The 25816-nt window shown below is 46.8% G+C and overlaps 1 protein-coding gene across 1 annotated transcript; it reads left to right on the forward strand.

Annotated features, from left to right (window-relative positions):
* The first annotated feature begins 469 nt into the window (after positions 1 to 469).
* MEX3B (mex-3 RNA binding family member B) lies at positions 470 to 4749 on the forward strand. Its single transcript, XM_069558907.1, has 2 exons — positions 470 to 1044; positions 1866 to 4749. The coding sequence occupies exons 1-2, from the start codon at positions 777 to 779 to the stop codon at positions 3344 to 3346; spliced, it is 1749 nt and encodes a 582-aa protein (XP_069415008.1). The 5' UTR covers positions 470 to 776; the 3' UTR covers positions 3347 to 4749.
* The last annotated feature ends 21067 nt before the right edge of the window (positions 4750 to 25816 follow it).

Here is a 25816-nt window from a genome sequence, read left to right on the forward strand (position 1 = left end):
CTGGCGAGGGAGGAGACCTGGGGATACTGACTGTCCTCGGCTGAGAGGTGCAGGAAAGTGTCCCGGGCCGGTCGGTCCCGCATTAGACAACAAAGAGAGGCGTTAGCGGCGGCGGGGGAGGGGCGCGGGCGGGAGGAGGACGGGGCGGGCTGCGGCTAGCGCGGGGGTTGGGGGCGCTAGCTCTCAGCTCGCTCAGCCTGCGGCCTCCGCCCGCCCCCGGCCGGCGCGCGCCAATCGCCTCCCCCAGCGATAGTGTCAGTAGCATTGTAGTGTCAGCTCCCGCCGGTGACGTTGCGCCTCCCTCGTCCCCCTCCGGAGCCGTCTGGCTGCAGAGGCTCAGTCTAGAGGCGGGGAGGAGAGGAGGAAAAAGCGCTGAGTGAGGGCGGGCGGGCGGGCGGGAGGGAGGGAGTGGAGGAGCCGGGGAGGGGCTCCTTAAAGAAACGCTGCTGTCGCTCGCCTGCTCGCTTCTCGCTCGGCATTGTGGCCAGCCAGCCGGGCACTCGGGGGGCACGCGCGGCTGCCGCTCGAGCTCTGCCCCCACCCCACCCGCCAGCAGATCTGGGGTGGGGACCCAGGCGGCGGCTCCCGCAGCCACTGTCCGGCGCGGACCGCCAGGAACGATCCACTCCTCCCGGAGCCGAGGAAAGAGCCACGGAGCTGTCTGCAGCCGGCCGGCCTCCCCGCCCCTGACCACTCGATTCCCGGCTGCCTTTGTGGCCGAAGCTTCTCGCCGCCGAGCCCAGGGCCGGCGGGGGCGCGGCGCGCACGGCCGAGAGATGCCCAGCTCGCTGTTTGCAGACCTGGAGCGCAACGGCAGCGGCGGCGGAGGGGGCGGCGGCGGCGGCGGCGGAGGCGGCGGCGGAGAGACCCTGGATGACCAAAGAGCTCTGCAGCTCGCACTCGACCAGCTCTCCCTGCTAGGGCTGGACAGTGACGAGGGCGCGTCTCTGTACGACAGCGAGCCGCGAAAGAAGAGCGTGAACATGACCGAGTGCGTTCCGGTGCCCAGTTCCGAGCATGTCGCCGAGATCGTGGGGCGGCAAGGTGGGTCCGGCCGGGGATGGGCGGATGCAGGAGAGAGGGTCTCGGGCCACCGCCCCTCGGGGAGGGCGGGAGAGGGAGGCTGGGAGACCCACGGTGCCGGGGAGCCTTGAGGAGGAAGGCAGAGCCGCGCGATGGGCCGGCGCCCCAGACAAAGAAAGTGCAGGCAGGCTGTCTCCCAGAGCTGCGCCGCGGCCACGGCGGGAGACACTCTCTCATGAGAAAATCACCGCCTTCTCCCCTGGCGCCCCCCACCCAGCCCACTCCGGGGAAACAAAATTTAAATAGATGCTTGGGGGAGGGGGCCTCCGAGCGGTCCTTGGGGAGGGTGGAGGAGGAGGAGTGAGCATCGGATGGGAGGAGGGTTCTGGATTTCTGCAAAGCGGAATGGAGCCCCGAGGAGGAACAATGGGTCCCGGGACTGCTCCCCACCCCCCCGACTTCCCACCAAGGACCCCGCGCCGGAGGATCCCGGCTTTTGGTCGTCCTCCCCGAACCCCTCTGCCGCGTCTTCTGGGCGGACGGCGCGTCCCGCTGGGTCCCAGCGGCATCTCCCCAGCTGACTTTTTCTGGGATTCTCGGATTTGACTGCAGTCACTGGGGGAGGGCTGGGCAGCCAGTGCGCTGGTCCTCTAGCGCCTTGCGGGTGGAACCGGCTTCCCATCCCTGTGGCGCGGCCGGGGGGTCTCTGAGGGAGCCGCCCCCTTTTCGCCCATCGCGCGTTCGGTCTTCCAGCTTCCCGGTGCGGGCAGTCCCTGGTCTCCGCGGTTAATGGGCGTGTCTGTCTATCTCTCCCACTCCCTCCCCTGCACCCGGACTCCCAGGTTGTAAAATCAAAGCGCTGCGGGCAAAGACCAACACTTATATCAAGACCCCAGTTCGCGGGGAGGAGCCTGTCTTTGTTGTGACGGGCAGGAAGGAGGATGTGGCCATGGCCCGGAGGGAGATCATCTCCGCCGCCGAGCACTTCTCCATGATCCGCGCCTCGCGCAATAAGAACACGGCGCTGAACGGCGCAGTGCCCGGGCCGCCTAACCTGCCAGGGCAGACCACCATCCAGGTGCGCGTGCCCTATCGCGTGGTGGGGCTCGTGGTGGGGCCCAAGGGCGCCACGATCAAGCGCATCCAGCAGCAGACGCATACATACATCGTGACGCCCAGCCGCGACAAGGAGCCGGTGTTCGAGGTGACGGGTATGCCGGAGAACGTGGACCGCGCCCGCGAGGAGATCGAGGCCCACATCGCCCTACGCACCGGCGGCATCATTGAGCTCACCGACGAGAACGATTTCCACGCCAACGGCACGGATGTGGGCTTCGATCTGCATCATGGGTCCGGCGGGTCCGGCCCAGGCAGCCTCTGGAGCAAGCCCACCCCCAGCATCACGCCCACTCCGGGCCGCAAGCCCTTCTCCAGCTACCGCAACGACAGCTCCAGCTCGCTCGGCAGCGCCTCCACAGACTCTTACTTCGGCGCGGGCACCAGCGGCAGCGCGGCCGCCACCCCGCGCCTGGCGGACTACAGCCCCCCCAGCCCAGCGCTCAGCTTTGCTCACAACGGAAACAACAACAACAACGGCAGTGGATACACCTACGCGGCGGCGGCGGCGGGGGAGGCTTCGGTGCCTTCCCCCGACAGCTGCCCCGAGCTTCCGCCCGCCTTTGACCCGGCTCCCGCTCCACCGCCCGGGGCGCCCCTTCTCTGGGGCCAGTTCGAGCGGTCCCCGGGAGGCGGACCTGCAGCTCCCCCGTCCTCTTCCTGCTCGTCCTCCGCATCTTCGTCCGCTGCTTCGTCCTCCTCGGTGGTCTTTCCCGGGGGCGGAGCCAGCGCGCCCTCCAGCGCCAACCTGGGGCTGCCGGTGCACCGCCGACTGCACCCAGGTGCCAGCTGCCCGCGCCTGTCCCCGCCCTTGCACATGGCCCCGGGGGCTGGCGAGCACCACCTGGCTCGTCGTGTGCGCAGCGACCCAGGCGGAGGGGGCCTGGCCTACGCCGCCTATGCCAATGGGCTGGGGGCGCAGCTGCCGGCGGGCCTTCAGCCTTCGTCGTCGGACGCGTCCGGCTCCTCATCCTCGTCCAGCTCGTCCTCCAGCTCGTCCTCTTCCTCGTCCTCCTCCTCCGGGTTGCGGCGTAAGGGCAGCCGCGATTGCTCTGTGTGCTTTGAGAGCGAAGTCATCGCCGCACTGGTGCCCTGCGGCCACAACCTCTTCTGCATGGAGTGCGCTAACCGCATCTGCGAGAAGAGCGAGCCCGAGTGCCCGGTCTGCCACACCGCGGTCACTCAGGCCATCCGCATCTTTTCCTGAAGGCAGCGCGCCCTGGCGCGCACCGCGGGGCGAAGGAGGACCACCCCCCCTTCAGTCCTCACTCCCTGGCGACGCCTCTCTGCCTAACTCGAGGTGTCCCACCTTCTCCCCGCCCTCCTGCTCACACTCTGAGATCCGAAGAGGAACTTGGAAAGCTGTAGTATCCGCTCATTTTTTTTTTTTTTTTAATTTTTAAACAAAGGAACTTGCCAGGATATCAGCATCCGAGTACTGTAGCCTGGGAAACCTCCGAACCACCTGAAATGCATGCTCTATAAATAATAGGAACGGCGACATTCTAGCAATGATAGTTTCTACACTGTACTTAATAGGAAGCTTCCAGAAGAAGAAAACCCCACAAGTTTTCCATTTTCTTAAAAGTAGGGAAAAAAATGAACAATAATTATTATGATGAAGAGGATAATAATAGTGCTATGGGATGTGTGTGGACTGTTTCTGTGTGTTCCCCTTTGTGGCTGGGTTCCTACCATTCTTATTATAGAACACAGTGGATCCTTTTTGAATGTTCGTAGAAGGGCCAGGAGTTCCTGTAATACCAGGATACTGCAGCTTTATTAAAGTTAAAGAAACTGTAACATATCTCTTATATATTAAAAAAAAAAAAGTTTAAAAGTTTTAAAGAGAAATTGCATTAATACAGATTGAAGTATTTTATTCTTTTTTGACTTGAAAAATTATATTTCATATTGCAAAGATGTTTACAAGTATTTTAATTTAAGTTCAGTGAACTTTTTTGTAGCTGGGTTAAATCTTTTTATTTTAGTATGGCCTTATGGCAAAGAACACTGTATTATTTTTTAATAATCACACAATTGTGACGGAATTACAAACCATAAAATGTGTAATGTTTTGAACAGTATTCTGTTGGGATGGAGATTTTATAGGTTCAGACAAATCTTCTAGAACTGCTTCACCCAGCATATTTTCTATTCAGTGATATAAAGCATATTTTATTCTATATTATTACAAAAAAACGGAAATGTATAAACATGTCAAAAGGAACTGTTGATGCTTTCTAACATTTGTATAAATAGAATTCAGTGCAAGTTACAAAAATTCTGTTGCACCACTATAGTTTTAGTATTTCTATTTTAATACATTTGTTTACCACTTGTTTATGTATATGTAGGTGACGTTACTTGAGCTTAAATGTACTTTACTGAGCAAAGTTTAAAAAACAAAGTATATTTTATTTTATGATAAAGGGCCTTTAACCTCATGGTCAAATACTAATATTATATTTGCTGAGACAAGATTTGAAATTGTATCAAGAGTTTTATTTTTCTGACATTTAAAGTTCTACATAATAAAGGTAAAACTTAAGTAATGGTGCTACTTCATTTTTTAAGTATTTCTATATAAATAAAATATTGAAGAAAATCTATCTTGTGTGGTGAGTTGATTTTTTTTTTAAGCTTCTCAGCATCTCCCTTTGTAAGGAATCATTCTTAAGTGATGAATTGAAACAACTTCTAGGTGTGTTGTATCCGTATTTTATCAATGGAATGGACTTTAGAAAGGCTAAGGTTGTACCTAGTTAGATGGTTAGGCTGTGGGTAACGGTATTTTTTTTTTAATTGCAAGTCATCTACTGAATCAGAGCTGACTTCATTAGATATTGTGGGCACAGTGCCAAGGATCTGAGAAACTTTTTGGGACCCAGGAAAATGTTTAATTTCTCTTCGAAGGAAAAAAAAACCAAAATGAAAATATTGAAAAGTATCTTCAGGCCCTCGAAAATCTATTCACTTTTGCCTGACATTAAAAAAACAGGTATCAAAGTATTGAAAGTTGTATCACAAATTTTAATATTATTATGGAGGAAGGAATCAAAGTACCTAGAGCCCAGGAAAGTCATAATTGCACCCAGCAAGACCCCCTAAAAGTACAGGGGACCTGAGGGCTGTGCGGGCTGTGGTGGGATTCCACTGAAGGTCACTTCCTTAAGGGAAGCCGGGAGATGACAGTTTCTGCTTGCAGGGAACCTTGGCTGGGTTGGAGTGCTGGTCTTAATAGGCTTCTGCTTGTCGGGCAGGCTAATTGGTGTTGACAGGCTGCGGGTGTTAACTGTGTGTTGTTGTTTGGGAGAAGTTTTTGTTTGTTTTTGGCAGGCTACATCTGCTCCCTGGCTGTGGGGCTTTGTCAAGGGCTGGAGCCAGCGTGCTTTCACTTGACCCGCAACTCTGCCTTCTAGAGAGTACTTAGGAATGACCAGACCATGCCACGGAACTGCCAGCTGACTTCCAGGCTCAGCTGCTCCTGGAGAACCATGTCTGCCTGGAATGTGGCAGGCTTTTAATCTTTGCTGATGGGTAACATTTAGCAGGTGAGTCCAAAGAGCAGACTATAACCTCTGTTGACGGTTCCTCTTTTCCCCTTTGTATTCATCTGTATTTGTCCAGAAGTGTAGTCGCTGCCTACATCATATCTCCTGATTTGTTTGGTTTGAATGATTCTGTACAAAGGCAGGAGACAGCCTTTGGGGTGGGAGGAGAAAAAGGAGAGGCCCTGCTTGGGAATTTTCTGGCATCATCTTCAGCTCTGGAAAGTTCCCAGGCAGTGTTTACCCCCGTTTTTCACTCCCTCAAGGACTGGAGGTTAGCTGAGGCCTGGCAAGGAGCAACATGATGGTCCAATTCTCCCTTTCTTTCAGCTGTTCCGAAGTGCCTAGAACAGAACCAAGAGTCTTTTTTGCACTTACATCTTTAATAACGCAGCTTTGCTTTGCTGTTTTAGCAGAAGGATCAGAAGGTGAGGAAAAATCAAAGCCTCCATTGGTTGAATTTCTCATGGGCTCTTGCTCACTGAGATTTTGTGTGGTCCATAAAAATGAAAAAAAAAATCAGATTTTGAAAAGCTTTAGCAAATGAGAAAGAAAAAAATATCAGATTTGGAGGCTACTGATATGCCCTTGGATGGCTTGTATTTCTTTGAGGTGAGGGGTCCCCTTGGCTGACATAAAGTTTGGAGATGTATTAGTAAAACTAGGATTCTTGAGAAGAGAGGGAGCTTTCCATCATTGGTTTCCTCTGCAGGGCAGGCCCTTGTCAAGAGCAGAGGATGTGGGCACGTGAATCCCAACCCTGGGATTAAACCCAGGTCTCCTGCACTGCAGGTGGATTCTTTATCGTCAGAGCTACCAGGGAAGTCCTGCTCGTGAGGTTAGATAATATTGACTTCTGATCCAAGGGAGGCCTTTTGTTCCATTCCCCAGGTCTCCCCAAATGACAACTGTGGAGGTGGTCAGTGGCTGCGGAGGTGACAGTTCACCTGGGAACATGAGAGGAGCCATCAGATATCCTCTGTACTTCCTGCTCTCATGCTCATGCTCAGTGGCTCAGTCAAGTCTGACTCTTTGCAACCCTGTGGACTATAGCCCGCCAGACTCCTCTGTCCATGGAATTATCCAGGCAAGAATACTGGAGTGGGTTGCTATTTCCTTCTCCGGGGGATCTACCCACCTGAAATCTTTCTGCAGAGACAAAATATCAGCCAGCAGACATCTCTGCCCCAAATTACTAGTGCACAGGTACGTGTCCCTTGTTTATCACCTCATGCAAACGGTTGACTCATTGGAAAAGACTTTGATGCTGGGAGGTATTGGGGGCAGGAGAAGAAGGAGACGACCGAGGATGAGATGGCTGGATGGCATCCCTGACTCGATGGACGCGAGCCTGAGTGAACTCCGGGAGTTGGTGATGGACAGGGAGGCCTGGCATGCTGCGATTCATGAGGTCGCAAAGAGTCAGACACGACTGAGTGACTGAACTGACTGACTGACTGGTTCTCAACCCCCACCCCACCCCTGCTCCCGATTTGGCATTCTCTGGAGACTCTTTGGGTTATGACTACGTCAGGTAGTGCTACTGGTGTCTAGTGGGTAGCAGCTGGGGATGCTGCTGAACAGCCTACAAACCCCAACAAAGAATTATCCAGCCCAGGTTGAGAAACCCTGATGTAGACAAAGAAAATGGATATTCCTGCTGTCTTTTCACTGCCTTCAAATTGGTGACATTGTCCTGACATTTAAAGGCATAAAGTTTGGGACTTCTCTGGAGGTCCAGTGGTTAAGACTCTGCGCTCCCAATGCAGGGGAGCCTGGGTTCCACCCCGGTCAGGGAACTAAATCCAGCATGCTGCAACTAAGACTCAGTACAACCAGATGAAAATAAATAATTTAAAAGTTTAGGAAATGCATAAAGGTTGACCCTCAGTAGTGTTTTGGGATTGTCCATGACCCAGGGCGGAGAAGGCAATGGCAACCCCCTCCAGTACTCTTGCCTGGACAATCCCATGGATGGAGGAGCCTGGTAGGCTGCAGTTCATGGAGTCGCTGAGTCGGACACGACTGAAGCAACTTAGCAGCAGCAGCATGACCCAGGGTACCTCTAGTGATATGAGGAATACTTTGTGATTTATGTGGTTCAGTCACTCAGTTGTGTCCGATCCTTTGTGACACCATGGACTGTAGGCTGCCAGGCTCCTCTGTCTGGGATTTCCCAGACAAGAATACTGGAGTGGATGGCCATTTCCTCCTCTAGGGACTCTTCCTGACCCAGGGATCAGACCCGGGGCTCCTGTGTTGCAAGTGAATTCTTTACCAACTGAGCCACCAGGGATATTATCAGGGAATATTATAGAGAAGTGAAGTCGCTCAGTCATGTCCGAGTCTTTGCAACCCCATGGCCTGTAGCTTACCAGGCTTCTTGGTCCATGGGATTTTCCAGGCAAGAATACTGAAGTGGGTTAGCATTTCCTCCTCCCAGGGAATATTATAGGGAAAGTCAAAAGCAGATGTGTGAGCACAGGGGGTCCAAATGAAGGAAATCACTTTTATTCACCAAACAGAGGTAGCTTGTACTCGGTAGTGATTTTTTATTTTTTTAATAAAATTTAAAATGTTTGCATGGAGTATTCAAAATGTTTTCTTTCCCATTCTCTCCAGTGGTCCTTCCTACAACCTAAGGGAAAAACCACTGATTCTCTGGTGCATGTTTGTAGTAAAACATGAATACTCTATAGCCCTTGCAGACTCAAACCTGGGTTTTCTAGCCTCTGTTTGCACTCTTTTTGTCATGGCAGGCTGCCTGTAGCTATGAGGCAGATTTGTGGGTAAACTCTAGAAGTGGGTCTGGGCTAGCCACTCTTCTTCCTTCTTTCTCTATTGCATGGGGCCCGCTTATCCTACCAACATTGGCTCTGTTATTGTCAGTGAATAACAGGCACGAAGTGATGCAGAACTTTTGTCTCTTAAGCCTTATCTTTCCAAGAAATGTGAACAAATTTGCTCCATATCAAGAGGGTTTTGAGCTGCTGGCCAGTGCAATGCTTGTAGTAATTATCCTTAAAGCTTTATAGAGCCAAGGCAACTTGGGAGGAGATGGGTTTGTACAGGAGACGCAGGTTTGATCCCTGGGTCTGTAAGATCCCCTGGAGAAGAAAGTGGCAACCCACTCCAGTATTCTTGCCTGGGAAATGGGAAATGGGAAATTTTTGCCCATGGACAGAGGAGCCCGGTGGGCTACAGTGCATGGGATCACAAAAAGTCAGACACAACTGAGCAACTAACCACCAACAACGAACAGATGAGTTCACTCACTCCTTCTCACCTGAAGGGAATCCCTCCCTCCCTGGCTGAGGCAGCAAGGGCCCTGCTAGGGCTGAATCCTGCCCCTCTTTTGCCTTCCTCTTTCCCCTGACCCAGTCAAAACCTGACCAGTGATATTTAAAGAGCTAATGTCTCTTTCCTGCCTCTGTTAAGAACCATCTGTTTTCCAGGGAGTGGAATGTGAGAGAATTAAGCATCTCTTACACTGGTCTAGTGGACATCGGTGATGACTGCTATAGTTCAATAAGCCCTCATTCTGAATCAGGCACTGTTTTACATTAATCCAACCCAGTGGGGTAGGTGTGACTAAGCCCATTTCAAACATAAGGAAACTAAGTTGGAGGGAAGTTAAATGACTTAACCTCGGGTCATATAATCCTAAGCATTAGACCTAGGATTCCTACCTGGGTACCTAAATCCAAAGCCCCTATTATCACCACTTGAGAAAAAAAAAAATTGTATATTTATTTCTTTATTTGGCTGCTCCAGGTTTTAGTTGCGGTATGTGGAATCTAGTTCCCTGACTGAGAATGGAACCGGACCCCCTGCATTGGGAGCACGGAATCTTAACCATTGGACCACCAGGGAATTCCTGAGAAAAGTGTTTTTTTAATGAGATATTTTCAGAAAAAAACAGCACTCATTTGTTACAAAATGGTCAACCATGGGAATGATGTTCCCTTCTTACTGATAAGTGTTGTTGTTCAGTCACTAAGTCAGATATCAGACATATCTGACTCTTTGTGACCCCATGGACTATCGTACACCAGGCTCCCCTGTCCTTCACTGTCTCCCAGAGTTTGCTTAAACCCATGTCCATTGAGTCGGTGATGCCATCCAACCCATCTCATCCTCTGTCGTCCCCTTCTCCTTCCTTCAATCTTTCCCTGCATCAGTGTCTTTTCCAATGAGTCAGCTCTTTGTATCAGGTGGTCAAAGTATTGGAGCTTCAGCATCAGTCCTTCCGATGAATATTCAGGATTGATTTCCTTTAAGATGGACTGGTTTGATCTCCTTGCAGTCCAAGGGACTCTCACGAGTCTTCTCCAGTACTACAGTTAGAAAGCATCAATTCTTTGGTGCTCAGTCTTTGTTATGGTCCAATTCTCACATTCATACCTGACTACTGGAAAAACATTGCTATGACTCTACGGACCTTTAACTGATCTGAAAGATGGAGCAGGGCCCAGTTGCTACAATGATTTTAGGACACACAGCGATGCTGCTGAAAACACAAAGCATCATTAATACCTTACACACACAGGGGTATTTCTTCGACATGTATTCTAAAGTGACTGTTTTGTAACCAACTGAACAATGAACAATAAGCTAATTCTGTACTATTAGTCTTTTCAGGTAGACAAAATAAATTAGTATTTAATGAGGGTAAAGTGAATATGGAATTCTCTTTCTCTAAAAAAAATAATCCATAAAAATGTCACATGAGCTAATTTAGACAGTGACTAAAAGATGCCCAAACCGTCCTGACTGAAAAATGAAATATAGTCAGTTGTTTGATTTCCAGAATGCCAAGCTCTGTGTTTTGTTTTTTTTTTTTCTCTCTTTCACACTGACATCATTTTTCTAGGACATGGTCTAGACATGGCATTATGGAGACCAATGCAGGAGACATTAGAGACAGTTTTGATCCCTGGGTCGGGAAGATCCCCTGGAGGATGGCATGGGAACCCACTCCAGTATTCTTGCCTGGAGAATCCCGTGGACAGAGGAGCCTGGTGGCCACAGTCCCTGGGGTCAGACACGACTGAAGTGGCTTAGCACACACCCATGCATGCTGCTCACCCCAGGAGTCTGTGATACTGTTTCCAACAAGAGCGTATATTTTCAGGGAAGGTGTGGGTGAGAAAAATGGCAAGTTTGTGATTTAGTTTGCTTATCTGTGGGAAGAGAAAGGGTTTCCTTCCCTCTGGAATTATCAGACGTGCTTAGTCCCTCTTTGGGTCTTACAGGACACCTTGAACCTCCTGCCACAGTCATGTCTGCTGGGGCCTTCACAGTTGTTCATCTCTGTCTTTTCTCTCTACTCGGCTGAGGATGCCTTGAGGTTAGGGGTCTTATCTTTCCATCTCTGTGTTCCCCACATCCAGCACAGAGCCTTGCCCACAAGGGTGCTTAATACACACCAGGAAAACTAGTAGAAAGGGTATTTTACCGGAAAAAGCCTGCATGCCCATCAATCGCGGACTTAAGTTATGCGACTGCCACTCGGTGGAATTCTTTGTGTTATAATAAATGGGAGGATCCTCTTGATGTTTGTAAAGGCACATGCCAAGGATATTATCTTGGGAAAGAAGTTTTGTATGCGTTGGGATTCTCTGGTGGCTCAAATGGTAGAGAATCTGCCTGCAATGCAGCAGACCCGGGTTCAGTCCCTGGGTCAGGAAGATCCCCTGGAGAAGGAAATGGCGAGAATCCCATGGACAGAGGAGCCTGGCAGGCTACAGTCCATGGGGTCGAAGACTCAGACACGGCTGAAGGACTAACACTTTCACTTTGCATGCACAAACAAGTTTTAGAAAGCTATCATGATAGGCAGTCTTTGAAAAGAATTTTTTTTTAATTTATTTAGTTGGCTGTGTTGGGTCTTTGTTGTAGCATGCAGTACCTTCATTGGGTCATATGAGACCCTTCATTGCTGTGCACAGGCTCTCTAGTTGTGACTGGACCGAGCGCTCAGGCTTCAGTGGTTGTGGCGCACAGGTTTAGTTGCTTTGCGGCATGTGGGATCTGACCAGGGACTGAACTCGTAGCCCCTGCACTGCAAGATAGACTCTTATCACTGGACCACCAGGCAAGTCCCACAATAGACAGTCTTTAAGATGGCCGTTAAAGATCCCCTACCCTCCTGGTGTTCAGACTCTTGTGTAACCTCCAGCCCTCAAGAGCGGGTTGACCTTTGTGACTTGCTTCTAGTGAACGGAATATGGCACAAGTGATGGGATATCACTTACGAAATTAGGCTATGAAGTGACCGGCTTCTTGGGTGTGATCTCAGATCTCTCACACTGGACGGAGCTAGCTGCCATGTCCTGAGGCAAGCCAGTGAGGAGGTCCGTGTCCTGAGAAACTGAGGGGGGGCCCTTGGCCATGAGAAACTGAGATGCTGAGTCCAATAGTCTGTGAGGCACTGAGACCCACCAGCCACCATGTGAATATACTTGGAGACACACCTTCTCCAAGTCCAGTGTTCAGCTGAGCCTGCAGCCCTGGGCAACATCAGAGAGACACCCAGCTAAGCCACACCCTGATTCTAGATCCGCAGAAACAGTGAGATAATAAATGTTCATTCTTTTAAGCCACTAGGTTTTAGGGCTATTTGCTCTGTAGAAACAGACAATGAATACGGACAGGTAATTCACTGTAAACAGTGGTCAGCCTTGGAGAAGAAGGCTGACATTTGGGGGCGAAGACATAAAAGTAGCACTGCCACGTCCTAGCTGTGGATCCTGGGAAAGTTACTCAACTTCTCTGTGCCTCACTTTTTTAAAATTAATTTTTAATGGAGTGTAGTTGCTTCATAATGTTGTGTTATGTGCCTCACTTATGAAATGAAGATAATAATGGTACCTCAAAAGATTACTCTGAAAAGCATTGAGGATAATGCATGGCTTGTGATATGTTACCCTCCATCTATCTATCAGTCCTTATGCTATCATTATTTTTTCATTTAATATCCCCATGACCTTTGAACTTTTTTTACTATGTGATTATATCACTTTCATAGGTTGAAAATAATTTGAAGAATTTAGACTTGGATGCGTGAGTAATGTTAGTCAATTTTGTCTGGGCCTGATCTTCTACATCTGAACATTTTAGTGAAAGAAAATGTTAGTCGTACAGTTGTGTCTGACTCTTTTCGACCCCATGGACTGTAGCCTGCCAGACTCCTCTGGCCACGGCATTTCCCAGGCAAGAATTCTGGAGTGGGTAGCCTTTCCCTTCTCTAGGGGATCTTCCCAACCCAGGGACTGAACCTGGGTCTCATGCATTGCAGGCAGATTCTCTACCATCTGAGCCACCAGGGAAGCCCCTGAACATTTTGATGCACAACATATCTTTAAAGTGATACAATGATATTATTTTGTTTCATAGAGGAGACATTATACTTTTCAAAATGCTTTCATATGAATCAACTCATAGTCACCCCGTGAAGTAGTGAATAATATGGCTTTCATTATTATCCTCATTTTACAGCCTGAGAAACTGAGCTTAAACGCGTTGCCCAACAGGGCGTCTTTGGTGAAGTGGAGACTAGAGATTTCTGGAAAGCTAGTTCTCTCTAAACATGCCCTGTGCAGATACACAGAAGACTCTTGCTTTTACAGAACAGCCCAGAGTGACTCCAATGAGTTATGAGTAAATTTAATAGACTGCTTGCTGAAAATATCCAAACCTACCACCCATGGATTTAGAGGCCAGTAAAACATACTTCTCATTAAAAATCATGATGATATTGCCTTAATATTCCTTCGATGACTCAGAAAGCACTTCAACACCAGTGAATTGTACAGCAAGAATATAATCACTGAAAATCTCTTGATAAAAGGGACCATGACATTTGGGGTTACTGATCACAGTCACACTTTTATGGTATACCTCCTAGATCTAATCAGGCATCCACACTTCCTATTCAGGAAATCCCATGGTTCTCTTACCCTCTTTGCTCTGAGCCTTTGGGAAAATCACTATACATCCTCCATTTCCAGTTTTCTCAGCATATTAATCCCTATATGAGAAGAACCTGGAAAACATATACGAGATAGATATTTCAGGGTTTATCCCTTTGGAATTCTTAATCAGTACAATTGGGATGAGGTCTGGAAAACTGCAGTTTAAAAAGTTCCTTCCATTCCTTCTCTTTTCTGGTGGCTCAGTGGTAAAGAATATGCTTACCGATGCTGGAGACTTAGGTTCAATCCCTGGGTCAGGCAGATCCCCCGGAGAAGGGAATGGCAACCGACTCCAGTATTCTTGCCTGGGAAATCCCACGGACAGAGGAGATTGGCAGGCTATAGTCCATGGAGGTCACAAAAGAGTCGGACACGATTTAGTAACTAAATGACAATTCTTTCAATAGGGGATGGTTAGTTAAAGATAAAAATACTAGACCTTAGACAACCCTGCAGAGTTAAGCAGATTGATTTGTGTTGATATTGACAATATGTATTCTTCAGAGGAAATCATTAAGGTACATTAGAGTATATATAGTATGCCATGCTATTCATTTGTATTAAAATTGTATATGGAGACTTACTACAAGTATAATTGTATCTTCATAAAATTGACCTCTGGGGAGGGAGACTGGCGGTCAGGAGCCTGGGGCTGGAGAGAGACTTGTATCTTTTTGTAGCATTTGGATCTTTTAGAAAAAAATTAGGTGTTACCTATTCAAAAACATTTTCTGTAGTTGTTAATGATGTGTCCCTGTTGGTTCACTGAGTGTAACATATGTATTTGTTGATGGTGGAGGAGGCTGTGTGTGTGTGCCATGTGTGGCGGGGTGGGCGGGGGGTGTGGGGGGAGATGGGAACTCTACTTTCTTCCCAATGTAGGTGGTGACTCTAAAAATAAGGTCTATTAATGAAAACAAAATTTTTAAAAGTGCTAGCCATGGTAGACCCATGTATGAATTGATGGATTGATGGGCTGACAAAGTAAAAGCTCCCTTTGAGATTGTGATGTGTAGCTAGGTTTGGGAATCACTGGACCGGCTGAGCATAAGGCCCCTTCCACCAATGGTTCCAGGTGAACCGTAAAGTAGAAGGTAAGTTTGCAAAAGCAGTTTGGATACAGGCTGTGGAGAGCCTGGAAAGTGCGAATGGGGGTTTGGTGTGTCTTGCATGCATCAGGGGACGTGGTTTCCATAGTGTTCGCTTCCTTTTTTAAAGTATGCATTTATTTACTTGTCTATTTTGGCTGTGACGCAGCGACCTTCTTAAGTTGCAGGGAGCAGGAGCTGCTCTCGAGTTGTGGTGCACAGGCTTCTCAGTGTGGTGGCTTCTCGTTGCAGAGCACGATCTCTGGAGTCTGTGGGCTTCAGGAGCTGTGGCACGCGGGCTTTAGTTGCTCCGTGGCATATGGAATCTTTCCAGCCCAGAGATTGAACCTGGGTCCCCTGCATTGGCAGGCAGATTTTTAACCACTGGACCAGCAGGGAAATCCCATAGTGTTTTCTGAGAACCGTGAGCCAGATGTGCTGGGAAAACTCCAGGACAGGTTGGAGTGGGGAGTCCAGTGGAGAGCCAGGAGGTAGGTGGTGAGGCCCTAAGTAGCAGAGCATCCGGGATGATGAGAGAAGAGAGAGCTGAGAAAAAGTATTAGGCTGAGTCATGTGAAATTGCTGATATTGGACCATTATTTCATGCATTCAACCTAATAGAATCAACAGTGTGATGGGGCAGAGGACATTTCTGGTGAGGTTGGGCAGGGTGATTTGGGGATTTAAGCCTCAGTGGCTAGAAAACTTATTAAAAATAGAGGAAAGAGGATGTTTGAGGTGATGACTAAATGGAGTGTCATGGAATTTTAGTGCAAGCTTAGAGTAAGCTTTTGCCTACTATTTCCTGACTATATCTTGTGCTTTTATGAATTTATGCCTTTGTCTGAACCGTTCCTCTGCCTAGGAAAGGTGCTGATATATGTGTATATATATATATATATATATATGTGTATATATATATATATATATATATATGTGTATATATATATATAACCCAAGAAGTAGCCTGCTAAAAAAGAAACATGAAAGATCTAAGATCTACCTGGAGTGTAGTTTATGAACTCATTGGGGTGGAGGAAGATTATGGAAAATTTGGAAGGCTGAGAGAAGCATGTACATTGGACAGGCTTGGGAAGGAAACTTGGAATGGAGCAGCACCCAAAGGAACATGATATTTTAAGAAGATGAGGTTGCTGGTGGTAGGCAGGGTTGAGTATCCACAAAAAAAGATCAGTGACCCAAGATGAGGTGGTGAGCGCCCCACCCCAGGGAGATAGCAGCTGGACTCAGAGGGAGGGAATGAAATGAGGCGATTAGAGAATCTTGGCACAGAAGGGAGTTTAAATCATGTATATACACTATTAATGGGCTTCCCAGGTGGCTCAGTGGTAAGGAGTCCACCTGCCAATGCAGGAGACACAGGAGACTTGGGTTCGATCCCTGGGTCGGGAAGATCTCTGGAGTAGGAAATGGCAACCCACTCCAGTATTCTTGCCTGGGAAATCCCAAGGACAGGGGAGCCTGGCAGTCCGCAGGGCTGCAAAGAGTTCAACACGACTGAGTGACTAAACAATAGGATAGATATCTAGTGAGACGGAGAAGGCGATGGCACCCACTCCAGTACTCTTGCCTGGAAAATCCCACGGACAGAGGAGCCTGGTAGGCTGCAGTCCATGGGGTCTCGAAGAGTCGGACACGACTGAGCGACTTCACTTTCACTTTTCACTTTCGTGCATTGGAGAAGGAAATGGCAACCCACTCCAGCGTTCTTGCCTGGAGAATCCCAGGGATGGGGGAGCCTGGTGGGCTGCTGTCTATGGGGTTGCACAGAGTCGGACATGACTGAAGTGACTTAGCAGCAGCAGCAGCAGCTAGTGAGAACCTCCTGTATCGCACAGGGAGCTCTACTCAATGTTGGGTGGTGACCAAAATGGGAAGGGGGTTCAGAAAGGAGGGGATGTATGTGTACGTATAGCTGATCCACCTTGGTGTATGGCAGAAACTAGCACAACATTGTAAAGCAACTATTCTCCAACAAGACATTTTTTAATTGAAAAAAGGAATTAAATAAGTTAATCAATTCCACAATTTTATGCTACATGATAGTGATATAATAATTATTATTTTTTGCTAAAAATAAATAAATGTAATCTAATTCAAAGAACACCTCCACCAATGCTGGAGCCACCGTTTTCTTGAAGAGTTTTGAGAAGTCATCATTTTTTTCCCCCTTCCAATTTTACTAAGATATAATTGATCTATAGCACTGCATATATTTAAGGTGTATGGCACAGTGATTTGACATATATATCGTGAAATTATTATCACAATAGGTTTGTGAACATGCATCATCTCACAGAGATACAACCTTAAAGAAATAGACCTATTTTCCTTGTTATGCAAACTCATGATTTAGTCTGTTAACAATGTGAGATAGCATAGAGCAGTGTTAATTATCTTTACCATGTTGTCTGTTATCTCCTTGGTACTTATTTATTTTATAACTGCTTTATCCAATTTCCACTCCCCCCACCTGCCTCCTCTGGTAATCATAGGTATGATCTCTTTTTCTAGGAGTTTGTTTTTGGAGTGTAATTGACCTACAAAACCATGTTAGCTCCTGGTATACAGCATAGTGTTGCGGTGTTTCTATATGTTTCAGAATGATAAGTCTAGTTGTCATCTGTTACCATACAAAGATGTTACATAATTATTGACTATATTCCACACACTGTGCATTTCATACTGTAACTCAATTATTTTGTAACTGAAAGTTGATACCTTTTAAAAAAAAATTTCATTTATGTATTTATTTGGCCGTGCTGGGTGTTCATGGCTGTGTGGGTTTTTTCTCTCCTTGCAGGGAGCAGTTGTGGGTGTGGGGGCTTCTCTCTTGTTGCTGAGCATGGGCTCTAGAGCACGTGAGCTTCAGTAACTGTGGCCCACAGGGTTAGTTGCTCTGTGGCATGTGGAATCTTCCTGGACCAGGGATTGAACCCATGTCTCCTACATTGGCATATGGATTCTTTATCACTGAGCCACCAGGAAGCCCTGAAAGTTTATACCTCTCAATCCCCCTCCCCTGTTTCTCTGCTCCCCCCACCCTGTCCCCTCTGGCAACTGCCTGTTTGTTCTCTGAATTTATGACTCTGTTTTGTTATCTTCACTCTTTTTTTTTAGATACAACATATAAGTAAAATCACACAGTATTTGTCATTCTCTGTCTGGAACCTCATCACCCTTTTGCCTTTGGGCCTATCTAACTGTGAGAAAGCTGGTCCTTGTCCAGAATCTAAAGCTGAAACTCCACCCAGCAGCCTTCATGTAATGAACCAAGTTATGCTAACCTTTTTCCTGACGGCTCACCAGTGACTTGAAAGACACTATGAGACTCGAATCTTCGCTCTTCCATGCTGTGTAGCTCCAGGGCTTTCACCTTTCTGCAGACGACGGGCTTTTGTTCACCCTGAGGTCCGGTAGCACGTGACTGGACACTCGTGCTCAGGTGTGCTCACACAGCAGCAGAGCTGGGGCACCTGTCTCCATTCATGTCCCCCTTCTTGGTGGCTTAGTCACCCCGGCCCATGCCGAGCGGTCCTGACACAAACCATGGGGCGTGCGGCACACTTGCTGCCAGCTGTGTGACAAGATTTGGTGAGTGACTGGATGTGGAGGTTAGTGAGGACTAGACCTGCTCTCCAAGCAGGGGCTCTGCCATAAACCCTGGCTGTGGGCCAGCTGAAGAAGTCATCTATAGGGTCCACATCTTTTTCCAAATTCCTAAGGGGACTCATTGGAGAGGAGTAGAAAAGGGTTTCCCAGGTGGTGCTAGTGGTAAAGAACCCGCCTCCCAGTGCAGGAGACATAAGAGATGCAGGTTCAATCCCTGGGTCAGGAAGATCCCCTGGAGGAGGGCATGGCAACCCACTCCAGTATTCTTGCCTGGAGAATCCCATGGACAGAGGAGCCTGGTGAGCTACAGTGCATGGTGTCTCAGAGTCAGACATGACAAGTCTAGATGTTGTTTGACCAACATGCCCTTCTTTGTTTATGTTTAACTTTAAAAAGATGGAGCAGGAAATGGCAACCCACTCCAGTATTCTTAAGAATTCCATGGACAGAGGAACCTGATGGGCTATAGTCCAGGGAGTCACAGAGTCGGACACGACTGAGTGACTAACACAACTTTAAAAAGAAACAGTGGTGAAAATATACTTAACACAAACTTATCATTTTAACCACCTTTTTTTTTTTTTTAAATAGCAGCATAGTCCCAAATTTGACAACCCAAAATATGTCCGAATATTGCCCAGTACCACTGGGGGAAATATCATCTGTGCTGGAGAACCCCTATCTTCACCTTATCCTTTAGATCATACTCTAAAGGTAGAGAAAATTAACTTCATCTGGGAGTTTAAGCTGACTGCCTTGGGCTTCTATTTACCTGATAGGGTCTTTCTCAAAGTTTGCTGTGTGTAAGAATCACCTGGGGGAATGTCTAAAATACAGATGCTTGATTTTTTCTGCAACAAATACTTGGTGCAATAGGTCTGGGTTAGAAGCTAAGAATCTGACTTTTAAAATGACAATATATTTTTGTACCGACAGCTTATTTATTTTATCTATAGTAAATTGGGCCTCAGTCCCTTCCCCCATCTTGCCTCTCGCTACTCCTCCCTCCACTGGTAGCCATGAGTTTGTGCTTAGTGTCTGTGAATCTGTCTCTGCTTTGTTATATGTATTTATCTGTTTTTATTTTTATTTTTTAATTCCAAGTTTAAGTGATAACATCCTTGTCATTCTCTGTCTGACTTATTTCACTAACCATAATACCCTCTAGGTCCATCTACTGTTGCAAATGGCAAAATTTCATTCTTTTTTTTGGAGGAATAATATTCCATTGTGTATAGATACACACATATATCATAGCTTCTTTTGAAGTGTACAAGTCGGCGGCTTTAAGTACATTTACCTCATTGTGCTAGCCCCTCAGGCTCCTCTGTCCTTGGGATTCTCCAGGCAAGAATACTGGAGTGGGGAGCCAATTCCTTCTCCAGGGGATCTTCCTGACCCAGAGATTGAACCTGCTTAGCAGGCAGATTATTTACTTCTGAGCCACTAGAGAAGCCCCCAGAACATTTCCATCATCTCAAACTGAAACTCAGTACTCAGGAAACAAGAAATAACTCCCCATTACTTCCCTCTTCCCGGGTCCTGGTGACCACCATTCCACCTTCTGCCTCTATGAATTCGACTGTGTATTCTAAGTCACCACCCTCTCTTTATATTCCTGTTTATCACAGACTTCCTTCCCACTAGGGAAGATGGGTAGGAAAAAAGCTGGTCCAGGGAAAAGGAGGTTTTGTATGTGAGTCTAGTAATACTCTGACCGAGTTGAGAAGTCCGACCATCCTCACCTCTACCCACAGGCTCACCTGAGAGTCAGGTAAGGACTTGGTGTAGTCTCCACCTGTTGAGGATGATTTCAAATAAGAAAAAAAACTGCTCTTCAATGGGAAGATTGGGGACCAGGGTTTGTATACAACTTGGAACAATTTGTGCTAGGTTTATCTTGATTATGTATATTAAAGAGTCTGTTTCCATATCCTTAGGCAAACGATGCATTTGGAAGCAAAGACATGACAGGCATATAAAGGAGAAGTGAGTATCTAGAGAGAGCTCAGTGTGCTTGTTTATTTCAAAATGATGCGTGTGTGTGCGTGTGTGTGTGTGTGCGTGTGTGTGTGTAGCTTAAAGTTTTCCAGTCTTCTCATGGGTGTTTTTAAAAAAATATATTTGATTTATTTTAAAAATATTTATTTTAGTTTCAAGAGGGAAGGGGGCATATGTCTACTTATGGCTGATTCATGTTGTTGTAAGGCAGAAACTAACAACAATATAAAGCAATTATCCTCCAATTAAAAATAAATTTAAAAATATTTATTTTAATGAGATCGTACTACACATGATAAAATTGAAATCTACCTTTTTCCTTAAAGATATGCCATAGACATAATACTATACCAATTAATGCAGATATGCATCATCATTTTAGTGCTTTCATGATACTTTTTAAAGTTAAACCTATTTTATGTTGAAGTAAAGCTGATTAACAATTTTGTGATAGTTTCAGGTACACAGCAAAGTGACCCAGCCATACATGCACCCATTCTCTCATGGCTGTGGTTTTTATGTAACTGTTTTAACCAATGAATATATCATTTTCAGAGATTATCTGAAAATCCCCATTGCTGCTTTATACACATATTGATACTAATAGGTGACAGGGATATGATTTCTGTTTATAGGGTTGATTACATTTCTGAGAGTTCATTTATTTAATCTTTTTTGAAATTGTTTAGAAATTCTACAACAATTAAAGTTAAATATCTGTCATTGATTTTGAATTTACTACAGTAACTAAAAGAGCTTTTAGAAGAATCTTGTGTTTCCAAGGCTTTATGACACAAAAGTTGAAGATTTATAAGAAGTAGAGAAATATAGCTTTTAAAACTTGGGCCCTGTCTGAGGCACTTTATTGTGAGAATCACAGTGTAATCTGTAAGCAGGTTTACAAACAATACTATATATATGATAGCAGAGTAAGCAGTAAGGCACATAAAGGGAATATATTTGACCCCCAGACTCACTAAATGTTCAATCTGAGAAGGAAAAAAAATGCTGACTGTATTTAAAATGACATGTCAAAATAAAGAATCACAATAGTTTTGCAGCAATGGCACCCCACTCCAGTACTCTTGCCTGGAAAATCCCATGGACGGAGGAGCCTGGTAGGCTGCAGTCCATGCGGTTGCGAAGAGTCAGACACGACTGAGCGACTTCACTTTCACTTTTCATTTTCATGCATTGGAGAAGGAAATGGCAACCCACTCCAGTGTTCTTGCCTGGAGAATCCCAGGGACGGAGGAGCCTGGTGGGCTGCCATCTGTGGGGTTGCACAGAGTCAGACACGTCTGAAGTGACTTAGCAGCAGCAGCAGCAGTCACCATTAGAATTTGCTGAACAGTGTATCTTACACAGGATTCAGCTTATGTGTAATTAAATATCTAAGACCAACATTTGTTCCTAGGAAGCTTTTAAGAACCATTTGTCATTAGTAGCGGTGTTTTCAAATCTTTTGTTTGTATGAGCGTGTACATCAATGTGTTATTGTCATTAAAGTTTAATTTCAAGAGCTCAGTCTTCATTCATATACATTTAGAACTAAGTGCCAGCTAGATTCCAGCACTTTCACTCTAAAGAAGAGATCAAAATGAATGAAAGCCTCCAATCTATATTTTCCATTTGGGGGAGAAAGAGCACCTCAAATTTCACTCAAGCATTTATGAAAAGTTTGGGACTGAGTACCTCGTGGATGGTGGGAATCTGAATTTACTGTCTAAGTATCTTGCCCTTTGCTTTATAAAGTTGGAGCTGCCAGGTAACTCACTATAAGAGAGTGAAGAATAATCCAGGCCTCCACATCCTTGGTGGAACCAGGCTATATATTAAATTTGGAAACCCGAATGAAGTCCTTCCTGGGGCAAACCATTTGCTGCTGCTGCTGCTGCTGCTGCTGCTGCTGCTGCTGCTGCTAAGTCACTTCAGTCATGTCCGACTCTGTGCAACCCCATAGACGGCAGCCCACCAGGCTCCCCTGTCCCTGGGATTCTCCAGGCAAGAACACTGCAGTGGGTTGCCATTTCCTTCTCCAATGCATGAAAATGAAAAGTGAAAGTGAAGTCGCTCAGTCGTGTCTGACTCTTCGCAACCCCATGGACTGCAGCCTACCAGGCTCCTCCGTCCATGGGATTTTCCAGGCAAGAGTACTGGAGTGGGGTGCCATTGCCTTCTCTGGCATACCATTTAATCCTCCCTTAATGGTTAGAAGGACTGATGCTGAAGCTGAAGCTCTAAAACTTTGGCCACCTGATGCAAAGAGCTGACTTGTTAGAAAAGACCCTGATGCTGATGCTGGGAAAAATTGAGGACAGGAGGAGAAGGGGATGACAGAGGATGAAATGGTTGGATGGCATCACCGACTCAATGGCCATGAGTTTGGGTGAACTCCGGGAGCTGGTGATGGATGGGGAGGCCTGGCTTGCTGCGGTTCATGGGGTTGCAAGGAGTTGGACACAACTGAGCGAGTGAACTGAACTGAACTGAAGAGGAGAAGTGGGCGACATAGGATGAGATGGTTGGATGGCATCATCGACTCAATGGACGTGAGTTTGAGCAAACTCAGGGAGGTGGTGAAGGGCAGGGAAGCCTGGCGTGTTGCAGTTCATAGAGTCACAAAGAGTCAGGCACGACTTAGTAACTGAACAACAACAAATGGTTAGAATATTGAAACTCCTGCTTCCAAATGAATCTCCAAAATGAATCCATCAATCTTAGAAAGCTTCTCAAGATAGAGACAGACACGGGCAGAATTTAGAGCCCAGGACAGTCAGAATGCAAAACCATGTTATTGTCTGGCCCTATCTTATTGACTCAAAACTGCGATAGGACTGTGGCCACAGGCAGTCTGTACACAAGTTGATGCTTTTCCAAAAGCAATGGGCTCCACCATGAGTGGGAGGAACTCAACTCTTGGCTTTTGTTAAGAGCTCTGAAAAATCTCTCTGGTGGTTCAGTTCTTAATGGCTCATTAAGTTTAAATACAATTTACTGATTATCCCCACAGCTCACTGAACAGTCATCTTATGTCAGAGAGGATTTTTTTTTTTTTCAAATGTTGGATTAGATCAGATGATGGTTGAGGTCATAGGTAGGGTGAGTGTGGGGGAGGCAGCGGAGACGGGAGGAGGGGGGGTTGTGTGGCCGTATCATATAGGCAGGTATCTTGTTTCAAATAACAGAAAACCCTCCTGTAGTTGTTTGTGGGGGCTGACTAAACACCACACCGAGGGGCTGAAGCAACAGGAATTTATTGTCTTACAGTTCTGGGAGGTGTGAAGTCAGAGAGCAAGGTGTCAGAAGTGTCGGTTTCTTCTGAGGACTCTGAGTAAAGCCTCTCTTGTTGGTCCCTTTGATTTGTAGACAGCAGGGAGAAATATCAACAACTTTAGAGATGCAGATGATGCCACCCTAATGGCAGAAAGTGAAGAGAAACTCAAGAGCCTCTTGATGGAGGTGAAAGAGGAGAGTGAAAAGGCTGGCTTAAAACTCAACATTCAAAAAATTAAGATCATGGCATCCAGCCCCATTATTTCATGGCAAATTGTTGTTGTTCAGTTGCTCAGTTGTGTCGAACTCTTTTCGACCCCATGGACTGCAACACACCAGGCTTCCCTCTCCTTTACCATCTCCTGGACTTTGCTCAAACTCATGTCTATGAAGTCAATGATGCCATCCAGCCATCTCATCCTCTTTTGCCCCCTTCTCCTGCCCTCGATCCTTCCCAGCATCAGGGTCTTTCCCAATGAATCAGTTATTTGCATCAGGTGGCCAAAGTACAGGAGTTTCAGCTTTAGCATCAGTCCTTCCAATGAATAGTCAGGATTGATTTCCTTTAGGATTAACTGGTTTGATGAAACCAGTATCTGTATACACTCTACATATCTATCTATTTTCCTCGTTTGAAAATGAGGACCTCAGCCATGCTGGATTCAGGTCCACCTTCATGACCTCATTTTTACTTGATTACTTCTGTAAGGACACTATCTCCACATTAGGTCACATTCTGAGCTCCTGGAGACCAGGACCACAACATATTTTTTTCCAGGGGATATAAATCGATCCATAACACTTACTATAGTGGCTTAAGCAGGATTTGAGTGGATTTACATATAGGCAGTCCCAGAGTAAGCAGTTCAGCACTCATTTGGTGGCTCAGAGCCACAACCAGAATCACAGCTCTTTCTATCTTTCTGCTTTGTCATCTGTTATGTGCTTAATGCCTCGGGGTCAAAAAATGGCTGCTCCAGCCCCAGGTCTCTTATCTGTGGTTCCAACATGAAAAAGCTGGGGTGAAAGGGCAAAGGAGACCATAAAGAGGCATGTTCCTGCTACACCTTGGCCTTTTCATTCAGGGTCTACCCTCTCACTGACCAGAACTGTCCATGTGGTTGGGAAATCAAATATTTTAGCTGGACATAACGTTACCTTGATGGAATCTACATTTTTCATGAGGGCATGCGTGTTCAGTTGTGTTCAACTCTTTGTGACCATGTGAACTCCTCTGTCCTCTTCCACCAGGCTCTGTCCGTGGGACTCTCCAGGCAAGAATACTGGAATGGTTTACCATTTCCTCCTCCAGGAGATCTTCCTGACTCAGGGATCGAACCTGAGTCTGCTGCTTGGTAGGCAGATTCTTTACCACTTAGCCACCTGTGAAGCCCACATCTCAGGTTACCAGCTGTGAAATCTATAGCAATTAGGTAGCCACCTTGTGCCAGGGGATGTGCCCACACTCCAGTAGAGATGAGGTCCTCTTTGCTGATCTCACAGTGAGTCATCCTGTTCTAAGAGGAATTCCAGGATGAAGGAAGTCATCAGGGCTGACTGAACTGCCTGGGGTTTACTGGGGTTTAGGAATCTCTTCTTGGGCTTCACAGGTGGCATTAGTTGTTAAAAAAAAATCTGCCAATGCAGGAGACATAAGAGACCCACGCTGGATTCCTGGGTCAGGAAGATCCCCTGGAGGAGGGCATGGCAATCCACTCCAGAATTCTTGCCTGGAGAATTCCATGGACAGAGGAGCCTAGCAGGCTATGGTCCCTGGGGTCACAAGGAGTCGGACACAACTGAAACAACTTAGCACATACCCAGAAACCTCTTTGGAGGGGTTTACTCTGACATGAGTCCTGTGGCTCAACAAGGAATCCTCAAAAGGTGATGTGCCAAGAGGAATCAGAAATTTACCACTGAGTAAAGGCCTTGTAGACCTTATTTCTCACCATTCTAAGAGGGAAAGGGAGCTCTTGATGGGAGGTGCTTAGGGAAGCAGAGATGGAGCATCTCAGAGAAAGTGACTGGACTAAGCAAAAGAAGACGTGTTGAGAGTCAGTGTATACATTGAGGGGTGAGCAAGATGGCAGCATTGGATCCCTGTATTAAGAAGTGCTCAGGGACTGAATGGTCTTCCCAGGTGGCGCAG

This window comes from Ovis canadensis, chromosome 18 (genome assembly GCF_042477335.2).
Source record: "Ovis canadensis isolate MfBH-ARS-UI-01 breed Bighorn chromosome 18, ARS-UI_OviCan_v2, whole genome shotgun sequence".
NCBI lineage: Eukaryota > Metazoa > Chordata > Mammalia > Artiodactyla > Bovidae > Ovis > Ovis canadensis.